This window comes from Zootoca vivipara, chromosome 1 (assembly GCF_963506605.1).
Source record: "Zootoca vivipara chromosome 1, rZooViv1.1, whole genome shotgun sequence".
Lineage (NCBI taxonomy): Eukaryota > Metazoa > Chordata > Lepidosauria > Squamata > Lacertidae > Zootoca > Zootoca vivipara.
In genome coordinates, this window is record NC_083276.1 from 44,204,655 (window position 1) to 44,222,454 (window position 17,800).

Consider the following 17,800-nt stretch of genomic DNA (forward strand, 5'->3'; position numbering starts at 1 on the left):
ATTAGTGAGAATTTAGTACTTGATTGTACCTTTTTTTAAGAAAAGAAAAGAAAGCTGCCTCATACTACTACTACTGTAAGGAGCACATGGAGTTTATCTGTTGTGGGACTGGGAATGAATGTGGGTACTGAGCCCCAAGCAAAGTGCTTTAAATTTTCCTTGCTCGTCATTCTTCATTGCTCATGTCCAGCTCCTCAAAATGCATTTTCTCTGCTCACAATATGCAGTCGTGGGGAGGCTGCCTTATGTTGCATAATTAAAGAAAATTTTTCAAAAAAGAAAGAATCAAGAGTGCTGAATGTACTTAATACTCATCAGTAGAGTGAATCTTCTAGGGTATGTTTCGTACTTAGATGCGGCAAAACACATTATTGGACCCCTGTTTTGGATGTAGTTTGAAATAATGATTTAGCAGGACCTGATTGATCAGCAGCAAGCCTCCATCTCACACCCTCCACTGGATTATTTTATTAGTTCTGATCTGGGTTTACTGGTTAGTTTAACGCAGGCATCCCCAAACTTCGGCCCTCCAGATGTTTTGGACTACAATTCCCATCATCCCTGACCACTGGTCTTCTTAGCTAGGGATTATGGGAGTTGTAGGCCAAAACATCTGGAGGGCCACAGTTTGGGGATGCCTGGTTTAACGTATGCCTGGGATCATAAAGCATGGTTTGAGCCTGTAAATAAAACATTCGCATTCCCCATTCAGGCTGTGCCAGAAGTGGGAAGCTCTTTCAGGTAGTGCTGAGCTCTGGCCCACACCTTATTCTGTTTTACTTTGGAGATATTTGAAATTGTAAGTGGAGGAAGAGCCTGTACATGGCATTTCCATGTAGGCTGGGAAAGATTCCTACCTGAAACCTTGGTGAGAGAGCTGCTGCCACTCAGCAAGCTTGATGGACCAATCATCTGACACAATATAAGATAGCTTCCTATGTGCATATGTTTTACATTATTAAATTTTTTAAAAATTACTTTCAGAAACACCTATTTTTTCCTGGAATAGTGGTTGCTGGGAGGAGCAGAGGTCCATTAATGCACAGAGCAGTTTTATCTGCCATTGTAAATACATGGGACTGTTTTCCTTGGATGTACAGCTATATCACTGGGTCTCAAAGACATAACTCTCCCCAGGTGAATAGCGGACAGCCTACCAGTTGGGTGCTGATAGAAAGCAAAACCTTTTCCTTTCCAGAAGCCTTTGCTCCATGGAAGACTGAAGGAGAGAGGAGCAACTTTATCAATACCAGATTTAGAAAATAATGTATATTTTAAATTTAATATACAAATAAATATGGCATAATATAATTTATGGAGAAAATGAGGCAGAGGCTAAGCCGCTTAAAGAGGGATACTTTATGAATTTTGGTTGAAGAAATATTGTTAGAACAGAACATCTGTGCATTGCCAGTGGTAATAGTGTGGCCCCAAAGTGTTTCAAATACATTACACACTATAATTTCTTCTTTTTACTTCTGGGCTGGCTCTACAACCAAGTTTGAAGTACACTCACCTCTAATGTCTATTACAGGATCACTTTCCCCCTGCAATGTCTTTAAGATACATTCTTCTGCTAGCATCTAAGAGTACTACTACTGAATACTATTCAACTGAATATGAGTTTAATGCACAACATCTATGGAGTCCGAAATTTCCCACGTTGTCTTTGAGCAAGATAATAAACCAGATGACCACTGGATCCATTTCAGGCCCGTGAATCGAGCCTTTTTCACAGCCCTGTATTTTATACAGCCAACTCACACAGATGCTTCTGTTGCAGCTAATCCCAATATAAATTTACTACTTTTACTGTCTTGTTGAATTGTATTATTGCAAGAAGTGTTTTGTTGAGAACTTTGTCAAGTCACATAAGGGTGGGGTGGAAATTGATCAGTAGCAGCAAACCTCTCATTGCACTAATGTTCTGTTAAGGAACTGGGCTTAGTTGTTGCTTGAAGTGCAAAACTCACCCAAAAAAGTTGAACTAGGATGAAACCTGGTACCAAATTTACTATAACAGCATCCAGAAATTACCTTTTCTCAACCCAGTCATTGAAGTAAAAAGATTTCCCTTATTTGGAGAAAGGGTGGGGCTTCACAGGCAGCTTTCCCATTGCTCGAGTTTCCGAGCCGTAAGTTCCCAGCTTCCAGCTCCTCTCCCAGAAGTTTCAGATTTCATGAAGTCTCTCTTTGCTGGGTTGCCCACACCCCTTACTGTTTATCCTAGTTAATAGAGGTTCCTAATGTAGAAAAAAGGCAGCTGTGGACATTTTCTTTGGTTACTCCACAGTCTAAGCCAGGCATCCCCAAACTGCGGCCCTCCAGATGTTTTGGCCTACAACTCCCATGATTCCTAGCTAAGAGGACCAGTGGTCAGGGATGATGGGAATTGTAGTCCAAAACATCTGGAGGGCCAAAATTTGGGGATGTCTGGTCTAAGCTGATCCTAGAAAACACACCTACCTGCTTGAACATTCGATATGAGGGACAGGGAATAAGCATAAAGCTGAAGAGACAACTACTGTTACTGTATTTATTTATTAATAAAATTTATATACTGCTTGATAGTTTATAAAAAATGTGGGATTGTTTTTTTAAAAAAAGACCCAAACGTCATAGTTTATTCAACCAACACTTTGTCATGGATTCTACCCCAAAGCCTTTTGCACTCACTCCTCACACGATGGAGAGAAGTATATCAAAGAAACCCCAATTTCGTATTTGTTTTTCGCGCCACAAGACGCACCTGACCATAGGACGCACCTATTTTTTTAGAGGAAAAGATTTTTTTTTTTTTGCTTTCTTGAATTGTCCTAGGCATAGCAGCCAACTCCTAGAGGCCTATGTGCCTTTGCCCCCCCCTTAAATATTTGAGGAAGCTTCTTTTGCAAAGGGAGAAAGCTCAATTTTTTTGAGGATCAGCTCAAAGTTGTGCAGCTTCTTTTGCAAATGGGAAAAGCCGTTGTTGTTTTTTATCAGCTCACAGCTGTGCAGCTTCTTTTACAAAGGGGGGAAGCTCCATTTTTGAGGATCAGCTCAAAGTTGTTGAGCTTACCTTGCAAAGGGAAAAAACCCTGTTTTTATGGGGTTCAACTCACATTTCTGCAGCTTCTTTAGGAAAGGAAAAGGAGCCATTTCTACAGTTTCCAGACAGATAATCTAATCACGTAGTTGGGGAAACAAACAGCCTCCATCTGCAGATAACAATTGAGACCTGGGCAAGGGGCTGGGAATGGAGCTAACACCCCATATCTCCCTCCCTGATCTCTTGCAATCAGCTGCTGAGCGGGTTCCTTTCAACACTCTCTTTCCCTCTTGGTAGCCTTTAGCTCTTAAAAAAAAAAGCATGATCTGCCATTGGTCCCTGGGCAATTCAGCTCCAGGGACCATGCATTCGCTCCATTAGACGCACAGACATCTCTTACTTTTTAGGAGGAAAAAAGTGTGTCTTGTGAAGCGAAAAATACAGTACTTTTAATGTGGGTTTTCTCCAACCAAGAGTTTGTGTGTCAGTATATGAAACCAGTACTGGGTCATTCCCAACAGTTCACAGCTTTAATCTAACCCACTTAGCACTTGAAACATAGCTGACCAAAAGGAAGTTTACAAGTTGTTCCAGAGATGTGACAGTTAACCAGCTATGGGTTGTTAAAGCAGTCTGCAATTCTCAACAAGCCAATGTGTCTAGCACAGCTCAGTCAGTAGACTATAAAACTCTTAATCTCAGGGTTGTGGCAAAAGACTGGGCACCTTGGGCAAAAAATTCTTGCATTGCAGGGGATTGGCCTAGACAACTCTTGTGGTCCCTTCCAACTCTACAGTTCTATGAATACCTAATTGTAGGTGTTTATTATGCTTCTTTCTGAATACTTAAGATTTACAATTCACTTTTGTTTGATGGAGACTTCACTATAGATCTTAATCCTTGCACACTCCTTTATGAAAGTAAGCTATCCCTATAAATATTACCCTGCCTGTTTTGTATTTATTATTTTCTGGACAAAACTCAGCATTCACTGATGTTTAAACACTATCATATTTGCTCCCATTGAAAATAACTTGGTGGATATTTCCCAATTGCAATTTGTACCTGGCAATGATTCATGAAATGCAATGGTGAGAAATCAAGCAACGAGAAAAATGTCCATTTTCATTTCACTACTGTAGGGGGAAGAGATGTTTAATATGTCATCAACATTGCAAAACTGGTAATTCACAGATCAGCACCACACTTCCATTTCATAGGAAACAAACTTCATTGCTTTTCAAAGGAAGGTATTTCCAGAACTATTTTTGGTCAAGTTCCATATAGAATGAATTGAACAAATCTAGGCAAAATTATTGTTTGCATGCTGAATGATTTTTTTTTATTTAGAACCAGTTTATAAAAATAAAATACAAAATAATTTGAAAAACAGAACTTAAAACATTTACAAAGCCTTGATATGATACAAATGGGGGAAGGGAAATAAATAACTACACCTTTATGTACAAATGACCATTACAAAGACACTATGTCAGTACCTTATGTTCTTAAACAACTGAGCAAAAATTATAAATAAAAATACATCCAATTTGAATTTTGGAAACAAGAAGTAGGGAAAGACTGGAATACTTGACGATACTAAGTTACCTCTCCAGAACAACTTTCTACCTAAATTCGTCATCATAACTGTTATTCTTGAGATGCTAAATGTTTTCTAGTAAATAACAAGTGCATTTTTTTCTAATTTTGAAATAATTCATTTTTAAAATATTGTTAAGCAATTTCAGATTAGTTAGAAGTTCAGTGCTTCAGAGGTCACTCCTGGTTTCAAAGCCTTCATTTCCTTCATTTTTGGATTCTGTTGTAAAGTAGTTAAGGGGGAAAACCCGAATATAAAACATGATCAGGCATGAATAGTTCAGTAAGAAAGCAGATGTTTAGGGAGAGACTTACAGAAACTTACTTTCTGGCCACCAAGGAACAGTATGCAAGAGAGGTTGGAGGACGACCTAGATGCATAATACTGTTCTTCTGAAGGATCTGAAGACCTGTGTAAAAAGCCTTTTTAAAAGGCAGCCTTTTATGTATCAAGACAGTGAGTTGTATCTAACACTATTCATACTCAGACGCAGTGAAATTAACAGACCTATTACTCATGACCATTCATTTCACTGAGTCTCCCCCAGGTCTGACTAGCATTGGATAGAACCTTATATTAATTTGACTCTGCTATATACGAGCCAGAGCAGCTGAAACATTTCCTGGTGCAATCCACAATCTACACACTTTTACACAAAATGTATATTTTGTATATCTAAGGGGAAAAAATCATGGCAAACACAATTATCCTCTGTGGCTCATTCTTTTAGTTCCTTTAAAGGCAATAATTTGGCTAATGCCATGGGGAATTATGCCTGCATAAAAATGGAGACAAAAGTACAACATAGTTTGTCCGGCAGAAAACTAAGATAGCAAGATCCAAATGTAGAACAGCAAAAGTCAACGCTTACCAAAGCAAAGATCTTGTGAAAGACCCAAGGAAATAAATTTCTAAGTCTACATACGCTCAGATGTCAGCAATTCTCTTTTGTTGAATGAACACTCAAGGTAAAGCCTACTTAGATGTTGCACTGCTATCTCTAGTACAAATGACAGATGAACTCTGAACTTTAACCCAAATTCCTAAGGCTATAGAACTATATGAAAGTTTTAGATATAATGGAGTGCACCACTGCTCAGTCCCTCTCTGTGTGATGTCCCTGTGACCACTTATTGCAGAAGGAAATAAGTTGTATTCCTTTAAGTTACCTACAAGCAAGCTGAGTTGAGCTCATAAAAGCAAGTTGCTAGTCTAAAGCTGCAGAAGTTCAATTTAAAGATTTTCTAGCACTAGGGGTTTTTGGCCATTATTAACTGTTAATAGACACTGTTACTAGAGACCAAAGCCATTTAAAAGTAATAAAATTATGGAGCTATCACCAAGTTAAAAAAACAAGACCAACATACAATACGCTTCTATATATATACATATATATATATACATACATAAACGCACACAGCCTGCTGTGATAATAATTACATAAATGTAGATGATATAGGCAACACACTCGCCTAAGATCCTATGACTAGAATTGTTAATATTCCATCTTACTCAATTTGTTTGTTTTCAGAAAACTATTCTTGTAGGGTTGTGAGGAGAAAAAAAGTTCCCCTGAAATGGAAGGCCAAAATTTGGAGAAAGCTATGTTATATACAAATTATTGTTCATAAGTACAGATATCAATCAATTTATCACTAAAAGACATGCACAACCATAAGCATACTACATATCTGGTTTAAGGCCTGTGCCCACTCATTCCACTAACCTGTTTTACTAACAACAGATTTAGTTGGTGGAAAAGCAGACTTCACAAGAACAAAAGCAAAAAAGTTGCCTTTCTTATTTCCCTGCTTTTTGTTTTGAGACAAAGGAAGGGGTTAGGCACTACCCTAAAATGTCAGAATGCTCTGGGGAATCCTCAAACAGTTAAGGGATCAGTTGGGTAAGTCAGCTATTACAGCCTTTACAGCCCAATCCTCAAAGGCAAGCAGGGACACTGTGGGATGGGGTCTTCATTCATTGAGTCCCCATGTGTTGTCACTGCTCCCAGAATATTCAGATGCATAGGAGGAGTCAGTGCTCCGGAGATTCCTCTATGCAACCACGTATGTTTTATACTAATATAGAGAGGAGCAAGCATTGCAGTGCTCTGACCACTTTCCCCTCTTAAATAAATGTTACTTTTGAGGAGTCACTACAATAACAAACCTGATCTTAGGACAAAAGGAAGCCGTCAGAGGATCTTTCCTCTGTGCAAGGCTGGTCAAAGGAGATCTGTGCCCGCTATCCTGGCGGGCTGAGCTGTCCTTAACTCAAAATGCAGAAAGACCAAGACTACAGGAGACAGTATAGCAGCATAGTGATTTGGGAATCACAGCATATAACTTGGGGGCTCAACGCAACAAGATACTATCTTAATTTCCTATTAGCATTAACTGGGAAAATAACACTGTCCTGCATCTTGCAGCGTTGAGCCTCTAAAAGCAGCAAGGTTATATTTTATCTTAGCTATGCCAATAAACCAGTTGGCCTATTACATTTTTACCATTTTTTAATTGGTTTGTTTTGAGGAAATAAAAGAAAATGTGCAAATAATATTTTAGATAAATTGAAGGAATAGATTTCAAAATGCAGGCACAGTTACACTTTCATACGCAAGGAATTTAAGTACATTATTGGCGTATATTCATTGTCTTCCTTATGTTATTAGAATTATTGTCCGGTGTTTTCTGGAAACGGGAGGTGATACAAAAGCATTTCATAGATTTACTACTGTAGAGAAATCAGTGTGTTGCTTATGTTTACTTCAGGGAGGAATTGCATTTGGTGGCATTAGAGAACATTAAATTTGTAAATTATAAAAATAAGCAGCCATAGGTAAAATTAGAGCAGGGTTTTTAATATTGGTAATTTCTTTTCATTAGACTTGATGGAGATGATGTAGAACTTATCAATAGCAAGAGACTATACTCAAATATGTCCCACAAATACACGTGTTGTACTGTAGAATTAAAATCAAAGGAAACCTGAATCAAAAAGACAACTCTATATTTTCTTGTTACTATTAAAGAATAGCATTAGGGACAGATAATTTCAAAGGCAGGTGTTAAAACCTCTGAATTACCCTTTCCACAGGCAGTACATGAGTATCACAGGAATACTAGGCTTATTGTTACCCTACAAAGGTGCTACACATAAGTTTCAAACTGCATTCCCTTTCCATAAAGCAAGGCTATATTGTAGCCACAACATGTGTCATGGATGTGACAAGTATCCCTCCAACTACTATATAGAAGAGTTTGTTGAACAAGGTAAAAATCGAGTTTGCCAGCAATAAACCTCTGATTCTGAGATGTTTCCCATCAATGTCATTTAGAAGTGTGAACTACATACCATAATATAGCAGCCTAAAAATGATAACACTTCTAAAAACTGTGCAAAAGATGCTGTGGTGTTTCCAGAAGCAATGAAATAAAGTGTATTCAGCACAAAGTGGTAACAGTTTATAGAGATTCTGTAGAGTAGATACTGTATCTATTATACCTGTCACTGCTTTGGGGTAGCATTCTCAACTTAAGTTGAGCAGTGCTGCTCAGTTGACAGTAAGGCTTTTGTCATCAGAACAGGAAAGGAAGCAATTTGTGGTGATTCCCCCAATCCGCTGCTGCAGTCCCTTTGCCCTTCCTAAGCCTGCTCCAAAGAGTTGGGAAACCCTCCTTATCATCAGCTGATTGACGCTGCTAGCTACACCAATGGAGTTTCATTGGCAAAATGATGCTGTTTGTGGGTAAATGTTTGCAGCCTATTCAGAAAATTGTGCAACTATTCCTTGCTCTGGCTCAAGCCAATGAGGAAATTAGTTTTATTTGTTCTGATCCACCCCCAGCCATGCTTATTAATTCTTTGCTGCCCTTGATTTACATATTCAAATTTGAAATTTATTATGCAACACAAACTAGATTAAGCAATTCAAATTAACCCCATGACAGCAATCACTTCATTACTGTGTAGCTAGAGTTGTTGTAATCAAAATTCATTCACAATATCTATTTGGTTCACTTCCAGAAGTGGTAAAGGTAATGCAGATCACCATGTAAGACATGACATGGAGAAACGAAACCATGGATTAAGACAGAGAAAATGAGTTGGTTACTAGTAAGCCAACATGCTAATTTAAAGCTTCATTAGTAAACTAAAGGATTTCTAATCACTATTGGATCAGATGTTTGGCAAAGTGACACCTCTAGAAAATAGTTTTTTTCAGTCACTGCATAAAAAAAAAACACATAGGCAACCTCCTGTGCTTTCCACAATTACCTTCTAGTCTGGCCTATATCTCTACTGCATTTGTACAACATGAAAAGAAATACAAATGCATTTCAACACAAAATAGTTTGAACATTAGCATACATATACCATAAGTAAGAGGAATGTATAACAGTATTTTGACAACATTCTTTTAAAGTCAATGCATAGGATAGGAATTATTTTGTCCCTGACAGCAAAGCATGAAAATACATCTTTGGGATATGCATCTCCCTACATGCAAGGGGAACTGTTTTTCTAATACTGATGCTCTGGACTTGTTTATAAAGGTTTTCCTCCGGCTCTTCTAGAAGCATCATGTCTGTGGATTTAGCATAAAATATAAAAACTGAATATTGCAAGCAGTTTAAACAAGTCATAAATAAAGGAATGCCTTTTTAAGCTGAACTTTAGAAACCAAATGGTTATATGACATTAAATGCCTCACAAAAATGTAAGAATGAGCATGAAGAATTCATAAATTTGTTTCAAGGCAGGTTATCACAAAGTGATGTACCTCTGTATCAACAAGAATTATTTACCTTTACAATAAATAATTCCCTGGAAGCACTTATGTACCATCTCAAAAGGGGGCATGTCATGCAGACCAGTTTTCCCAAACTGGTGTCCTCCAGAAGTTTGGGACAATTTCCAACTGTCCCAGCCAGCATAACTCACCATCATGGATGAAGGGAGCCATAGTCCAGACATCTGATGGACACCAGGTTGGGGAAGACTGATGTAGAATGTTTCAACTACACTCTATGATAATTTGTTAGCTGAAATTAACTTTATAAAATATGGTAACACCTGAGGACCAGAACACTTGGACTGCAGTCTCAGGGAAGGGTTCAGAATCCCACCAGCTTCCCATACACATGGAGAGGGCAAGAGAAAAGAGCTGACAAGGCAAGGGCAAAGAGAAAATAAATTTTCTTTGCTTGTATCATATTGATCTGTTATCATCACTCACTGCCCAGTGTCACAAGGAACAATTTCAACATGAAAGCCTGCTGATGGAAAGATGTGGGGGAAAGATGAAAAGTCAAAATCATGAATACACATCTCACTTGGGCATCAGATACATAGATAAATTTCATTCTGAAATTTAAAAGTGAAGCGACAAAGCTGATATTGAACACTGAGTTGCTGAGCAACCACCAACCCTTCAGTCCTGAACTGAGGCATGAAGAATATTCAGCTTTGTGCATGCCAGGAAATGGGAGCAGCAAGGCCAAGGGTATTTAATTCAGGCACACAACTGAAGGAGTACTGCATTGTCTGTGGTCCATAATGTTACAAATGCAAATGAGAGAGTTAAGGATATAGAAGCATATGTATGTATATATATTTATATTTATATTTATAAATATTTATTATATATAATTTACCATGAGAACATGCAATTATTGGTATAGCACCTATCATACAATATAATACAACATAATAGGTCTTAGAAATCATATAGTTTCTCAAGAAACAGCAGGTATGCTCTCCCTACTGCATTCCTCTGTAGTGTTTGAAACCTGAATGAGGCTAAGGTTTCACACTGTGCTACATTACTTATGGGAAACAATATACACATTTAAGAGTAAAAAAAATTCCAACACATTCTGACAGAACCAGAGAAATTCAGTGCAGCTTCAATGCAGCATTAGAAATGTGTTAGCTCAGAGAGAAAGTATTCCCTTTTCCATCCCAAGATACTATATTGGCAGCAAACTAAGTTAAATAAAACAAAGTTAAATTAAAAATAATTTATGCTGGCTACAGGCATATGACTATAGCAAGCAGATCAGTAATTTCCAAATTTACCCACACATCCAGTATCCCCTACAACAGGAACCTTTTTGGAGAGCTAGTTGTATCCATTTTAAAACATCCCTATGTGATCCACCATTGATTTCTAAATCTAGCAAAACAAGTCATTCTTCTAATAGTCATAAAATGATACCTATGTAAAGTTTGGGAAAACTAAAAACCACTGATCTTATTCAAAGGTAATGGAAGACAATCTTAAACATGAGTTTTCAGTATGTTGTTTTCCAAATTATAATGTCCCTAAACACAATAATATGTCTGAGTAAGGAACTATGTATATTTGTATTGCAGGGAAGCTACAGAGGTGCTGGCTTCCACCCCAACCCCCAATAAACATGTATTCAGATTTTGGTAGCAACATCTACAAATTGGACAGACGTGCTCTTGACATACAATATAGGTTTAGGGATGTTGACATGTGAGAAATAGCGTTGTAGGTTTTACTATCAAGTATTATTTTTCAGATTCTTAAGAAAACAAAGGAACTGCTGCTTCTTTCTAACCTACTACATATGAAGGCTCTGCAGTGTCCTTTTAGTAGAAGGTGAAAGCTTCATTTTTCTTCCAGATTTAGATTACATTCTCAAGTAAGAAGTCTAAGTGTGTAAACATTTCTGCTGTTCCTCAGTACAGTAACACTGAGAGGAACACTGTAAATAAGGTAGGCAAATGGACTAAACATCTCACCCCAACGGGTAAATTCTGATCAGCTTTAACAGTGGCTCTCCTTTGTACCCTGAGAGACTATTGCACAAACAAATGTTTTAATTATAGGAATGCTCCAGGGTCCAAACTCTTCTGGTTTTCCTTCTTAACTCAGACTGTGAGCATCATCTCCAAATCCTTCATATATGATATGATGTAAACCTGCCATAACTCCAGAAATTCACACACAGATAAATGATCAAGTTGTCCAAGAATCAGGATCTGAACAGCAGTTAATAGAATGTTACCAATCTGAAAATATAGGTAAATTTACATAAATGTTAAATTACATTGGATTTGTACACATTTACTGCATATAAGAATGTAGCCCACATTAAATATACAGTGGTACAAGATGGTGAGTTTTTCTGTTTTTGCTTTAAAAGGAGGGAAGTAGAAACCAACAAGGAACATGGGCAATGAGCAACTTGAAAACAGATGTGTGAAGCCCAACATTGATAGAAACTTACAGGAGTATTGCTGTTTCAAATAATGTGCTTTTTAAAAACTCTACAGACACACAACTGAGTAGTAACTCAGATGCAATAGTGCCAAGGTGAAATTAATTTCAGGTTTCAGGTTTGATGACTGTGAAAGAGCCTAAAATAGGTCATGCTTTTAAAAGTAAACTAAAAACTTATTAAAAACACTCACCTCCAAGACACTGTTCTGTTTCACACATCTTGGACTTTCCGGATGCTCCATCCCTGCCCTCTAGCCTCCCTGATCTGCTTGCTGCATGTTCTTAGGAAATGCCTGGCCACTCATATACAAAGTGGACCTTATAAATAATTCATCTTATTATTTTTTTCCTTTGAAAGTCAGGATGAACACTGATTTTTGAAGACTTTTGTTTAAATACACAGTACACAAACACAACATGCATCAGATTAAGGGGCTTTGACACCAGACACAGACTCGGTTCCTATCTGCTAAGTTTACTGGCTGATTTGCTCTTCCCAGTGGGAGACTTAATGTTAGAGGAGTGGTGGCAGGAGCCACTAGATCCTTTCAACCCATTCTTGTTAGACTTGTTGTAGCAGTGCTCTTGTTGGCAGGATCTCCTGGAAGATGAAGAGCCTGAAAGACTGGGAGGCGATTTACTCCTTCCAAGATGTGGGGATGAGCTCCTCTGCTCATGGTGAGGACGCCCGCCCCGGGATGGTGAGGAGCTGGTAGTACGAGGCAAAGAGGAGCTCCTAGGGGAGGCACTGGGACTGCGTCTGGGGATGACTGGGCTTTTGGGTGGTGTTTTGGGGCTATGTGGAGACCCTGGACTCTTACACTGAGAAGAGCTTCGTGGTTTCTGAGATCCATTCTGAAGAATTTGAGCCAGGCGAGAGATCAGGTCTGAATCAGAGCTGCTACTTCCTAGTACTTTGTACCTGCGCAACCTTCAAGAGAAAGAGAAATTGATTAGTACCATTTCCTCCTTCTCCAGTGCCATGAGAAGGTTTGGGTAGGCTTATACTCTTTGATCTAAGAACAGAGGCACTTCTCTGTGTGCCCCTCTAGCAAAAGTCCAAGGGGTGGAGTTGTTTTCAGTGGCAGCTCCCCATCTGTAGAATGTTCTTTGCAGGGAAGCTCAGCTGGCACTGGTATTAACAACCTTCTACTGCCAGGTGAAATCCTCTCTTCCCACGTATTTCAGCGCTAGTACCACTGTGGTTCCTGTGGAAATTTTAGCTAGGTATTTCTTGGTGATCATGCTTATGTTGTGTATGGGATGGAGTAATGTGATTAATTATAATTAGTAGGTGGTCACTTTTAATGTATTGTAGCCGTTTTAAATGTTGTATTGGTATAGATTTTTTTATTCTTATAAGTCACTTTGAAGTACTTTTGTGGAAAGCAATGGCTACATTAACTCTACAATAACTACTACTATAATGTGCCATCTTTACTACTTATTTCCAGGCTGGGCCTAAAGTGCTACTGTAAAAGGAACCAAGGCAAATCAAGAACTGCCTTATCCCACATGAAGCTGTCCAAGTCCTGAAATCAACCTGAGGTCCTGCTCTCTGTTCCATCATAGAGATGGGATGGGTGGATACAAGGAATACAGCTTTTTTAGTGATAACACTAAAGAGGAAAGGCATCCCTCATGTGATCCAGCAGGCTCCCACTCTTCTTGCATCCAGGCAAGAACTCATTTGACAAGCACAAGAAACTGAACCTTTGGTGCCATCAGCCCAGTCCTGTGGAATACTCTGCCAATAGAGATTCAGCAGGCAGTTTCTGCACTTTTAAATGCCTCCTGAAACTATTCCACAAGGCCTAGGTGGGCGATTAAGAATACATTTTTCCACAATGGTTAAATGATGTCTGCTTTTAGTTTTTAACTTTTTATGGTTTTCATTGCACGGTTTTCAAGTTTTATTGCTGTAAACCGATTTGATTTTTTTTAATGACATAGCAGTAAATAAATAAATTGTAATAATAAATAATGCATAGGAGTAAGTATACTGCATGCATTCACTGTAAAATGCAAAATCTGGTATTTGACACCCAAGTTAGCACCCTAAAAGCAACTTTAAAACTTCAGTAAGTGTGGCTACAAAGCCTATAAGAATGCAATCTGTATTCAGAAGCTGTACAAGTGCTGCACAGGACCATCAGGAGGTCTTGGCTATTGTTCCTCACCAATAATTTTTTAGTGACTTGAAGGCAGCATGTTACAATTACTCTTTTCTGCAGTACAAAAACTTGTTTAACCAGAATCCATAGCGGGACAAGAGGAAAAAGAGAGTGTAGTGCAAAAAGCAAGAGCTGTCTCATACCATCTTCAAAGTCTCTGAAAAGCCATGATTCTCAGCCATAGTCTGCACTACCTTGTAAACACCACCCAGGAAAAGCTTTTGCTTGAAAGAAAAGCTACAAATAAAAAATACAGTGGTATCTTGGTTTAAGTACACAATTGGTTCCGGAAGTCTGTACTGTACTTAACCTGAAGCATACTTAACCTGAAGCAAACTTTCCCATTGAAAGTAATGGAAAGTAGATTAATCCGTTCCAGACGGTCCACGGAGTACTTAAACTGAAGCGTACTTAACCTGAAGCAAACTTTCCCATTGAACGTAATGGAAAGTGGATTAATCCGTTCCAGAGGGGTCCGCGGAGTACTCAACCTGAAGCGTACTTAACCCGAAGTAAGAGTGTAATTGGTTCTGGAAGTCCGTACTTAATCTGAAGCGTACTTAACCTGAAGCGAACTTTCCCATTGAAAGTAGTGGAAAGTGAATTAATCCATTCCAGACGGGTCCGCGGAATACTTAAACTGAAAGTACTCAAACCGAGGCGTACTTAAACCGAGGTATGACTGTACTTTGTTTTCGCTTACACTCTGCTATTTTGTCCTTTAAATACTTAATATTCAAAGGTCCAGCTTTAAGAAAAAGCATATGATCAGTTGCTGGTTGAGTGGTTGGTTGGTTTTTGGGTAAACCAGACAAGGAATGATAACAGAAAATGTGTTTTCTTAATGGCATTACCCAAAGATACATGATAAGGAGTGGTTTATATTAGAGTCATAGCTTGACTTTCTTACTATCATATCCAGCTCACTTGGTGTGTACTCTTAGGACATTATAGGCAATCCAGGTTCACTTAAACCTAGAAGCAAAATGTTTTAGAAACCTAGTGTTTTAAATTAATATTGTATACAAATGTTGTTACTCAGGTAATTTTTTTCTGAATTTTGAAAGAGAAAAATATTCTGTATGTGTGTGTATGCACATAAGCTTGATTGCAGATATTTGTGGTTGGGGGCGGGGGGGGGGGAGAGTACTTAGTGCAATTTGCATGGTATCATACAAAGCCTTCCCCAAACTGCTCAAATCTGCTTCAAAGGTGTAGCTGTTTTTACTTACCTGGCTTCTACTCCAGGCCTTGTTGGTGGTCTTCCTGGTGGTGGACGAGGAAAAAACTGAGCTGAATTTGAACTGTTAATGTGATCTGTGGGAGTCCAAGATACAGGTCTTGGGATTTTGCTCTTTCTGGACTGAGGACTGCTTGGTGACAAAAAACTCTCCTCTACTTGGCCGTGCAAATGAGTGTCCAGTGCCAGTTTTGAAAAGGAGGACAACACGTCTTCAGGAAGTGGTAATGGACCAGCAACTACTTTTTCTTTCAGTGACTTGTCAGAGGCACTTGAGAGGTCACCAAGGAAAGATTTGAGCTGTCTCTTTTCTACAAGTAATCTAACCAAGTCTGTCTGATGAGCCTTTTTTAGAAGCAGCTTCTCCTTTGCTGAAACAGGAGACAATTCTGATGAGGAGTCTACCTCTTGTGCTAAAACTGGGATGCGACTCTGTCTAGCCACAAATGCAGATCTAACTAACTCCTTCTTGGATGGATTAGAACTCTCATTCTCAGAACTGGAGTGCAACAATTCTCCATTTCTCTGGACATTTTGCTCTTCTTTCCCCTCTTGGTGCAAAAAGGTGGCAAGGTTCACCTGTTGGCATTGCAATTCTTCAGCATGATCAATATCCCCATCATCATGGAAACCATTTTCTTGCACTGGTACTACTTGGTTTTCCTGTTTTTGAGCAAATGGGTCAGTACTTCTTGATAAAGAAACATCTGATGTTTCGGCTGCTGACTGCTTCTGTAACTCCTGTTTTGCATCCTGATTTGGCAAGGAGGAGGAAGGAATTGGCCTCAGTTCTTCAGGTTCTGTAACAGCCTGAGGACCATCTAATACAGATTCAGTGTTTCCTTGAGCAGTTGAACATGGTCCTTCAATCTGTATTTCAATATCATTTTCGTAAGCCACAGGAAGCTGATTCTCTTCCACTTTTTCGAAGAGATTTTCTCCTTGTCTCTTCATGTATTGTTCAAGTAGGTCTGTTTGGCTATGATCTTGGATTCCAACACATTCTTCAATACACTCATCCTTTCCAATTGCCTCTAGGTTATGGTCTAACTTGTGTACTATATCTGTTCTACCGCCACTAAGAGTTAGTGCATCGTTTGCCGCTGCCAAGCCAACCAAGTTCTCCTTAGGAGAGGAAAGTTCAACAGTATGTTCCAAAAGCCGAGGATCCCGGTCCTTCTTCTCTAGTTGCTGGCCAAAATGAAAACTCTCAGAAGCAGACTGTGTGGATGCCATTGATGGTCTGGGTATTGTAACCTATACAGAAAACAGGAAGAAAGAAATTATATTACAGAAATTATTTGTATTGGCTTTGAAATTACATATTGCCATATAATCTTTTCAGGTTCAAAAAGACAAGTAATACATAATAACTTGCTCTTGCACAATTACACAGCCCTATATTTTTATATCTGTGTGTTGGGCCAACTGGTGCAATCTCTACTGGAAAAAACTGGAAGACAACAGGAAAATTTTAAGCTAGGTTGTAAATTAGGGTTAACATAACATGGCAATTCAATGTATGTTTGTGTATGGTAACATTAACGGTCCTCATCAAAATCACTAATCTCCTCACTGCCAGTTCTACAGGTCTCTGTTCTGTCCTCATCCAACACAATCTTTATGTGGTGTTTGATACGGCTGACCCCCTTGACGCCTCTCTATGACTTAACATCCATGACTCTGTTCATTCCGGCTGGGTCACTCTTTCAGCATTTCCACAGAAATATGGTCCTCTTCCGCCTTCCCACTGTTTTGTGGAGTTCTTCAGAGTTCCATTTTTGGTTCCTTGCTATTCTCTCTCTGCACATTTTTTTTTCTGAGTAACTTCATCAAAATCTGTATCTCTCATTACCATGTAGAGAACGATGGCACTCAATGATATTCTATATCATTGCACAATAGCATATCATTGCATAATAGCAAGATGGCACTCTTGCTATTCTATTCTAGAACGTTTGCCCCAGCTAATCCTGCACTTCCACTTGCCTCTCTGATATTTACCTAGAGGGCTCACCATCATCTTAATTTCAGTATCTCAATGACTGACCTATTCATTATTACTCTATAGTAATTAACATTATCATCCACATTGTTGACCGGGGTGGGTGGGGAAGATTAGAATGATATTCAGCTAAGTTTTATTCAGAGTAGACCCACTGAAATTAATAAACCTAACTTAAGACATGTTCATTAATTTCAATGGGTATACTATGAATAAGTCTTAGTTGAATAGTACTCATGGTTTTTAATTCTTTCCTTGCTAGCACATAAGTTTTTAATCGGAAAATCATGCTATTTCCTAAACTACACAGCAAAAATAAGTATTTTTGTAACTGCTGAAGGTGACTAAGATTGCATGCTTATGAGTTAGGAAATGAAGCTAAACAAAATGTAGTTACACTTCTCAGGGGTAGGGCTGGGGGTTAGGTAGAAGCATTAGGTCTTCTGTCTTCGAGACTGGCAAGGCATTCAGGAAAAGAAATCAGCAACACAGAGATAT

At 38.7% G+C, this 17,800-nt stretch overlaps 1 protein-coding gene across 5 annotated transcripts in view; it reads right to left on the reverse strand.

Moving 5' to 3' along the window:
- Window positions 1–40: 40 nt before the first annotated feature.
- The window catches only part of TTBK2 (tau tubulin kinase 2), a 50,859-nt gene continuing 33,099 nt past the window's right edge, over window positions 41–17,800 (reverse strand). For 3 of the 5 annotated variants that reach the window (XM_035112462.2, XM_035112474.2, XM_035112490.2), the window contains 2 exons: window positions 15,290–16,554; window positions 41–12,814 (listed from right to left, as the gene is read on the reverse strand). In XM_035112462.2, coding sequence (XP_034968353.1) covers window positions 12,346–12,814; window positions 15,290–16,554 — 1,734 coding nt within the window. In that variant the 3' untranslated portion in view covers window positions 41–12,345. The remainder of the gene's footprint in view (window positions 12,815–15,289; window positions 16,555–17,800) is intronic. The other 2 variants (XR_004692427.2, XM_035112481.2) reach the window with 2 other exon arrangements.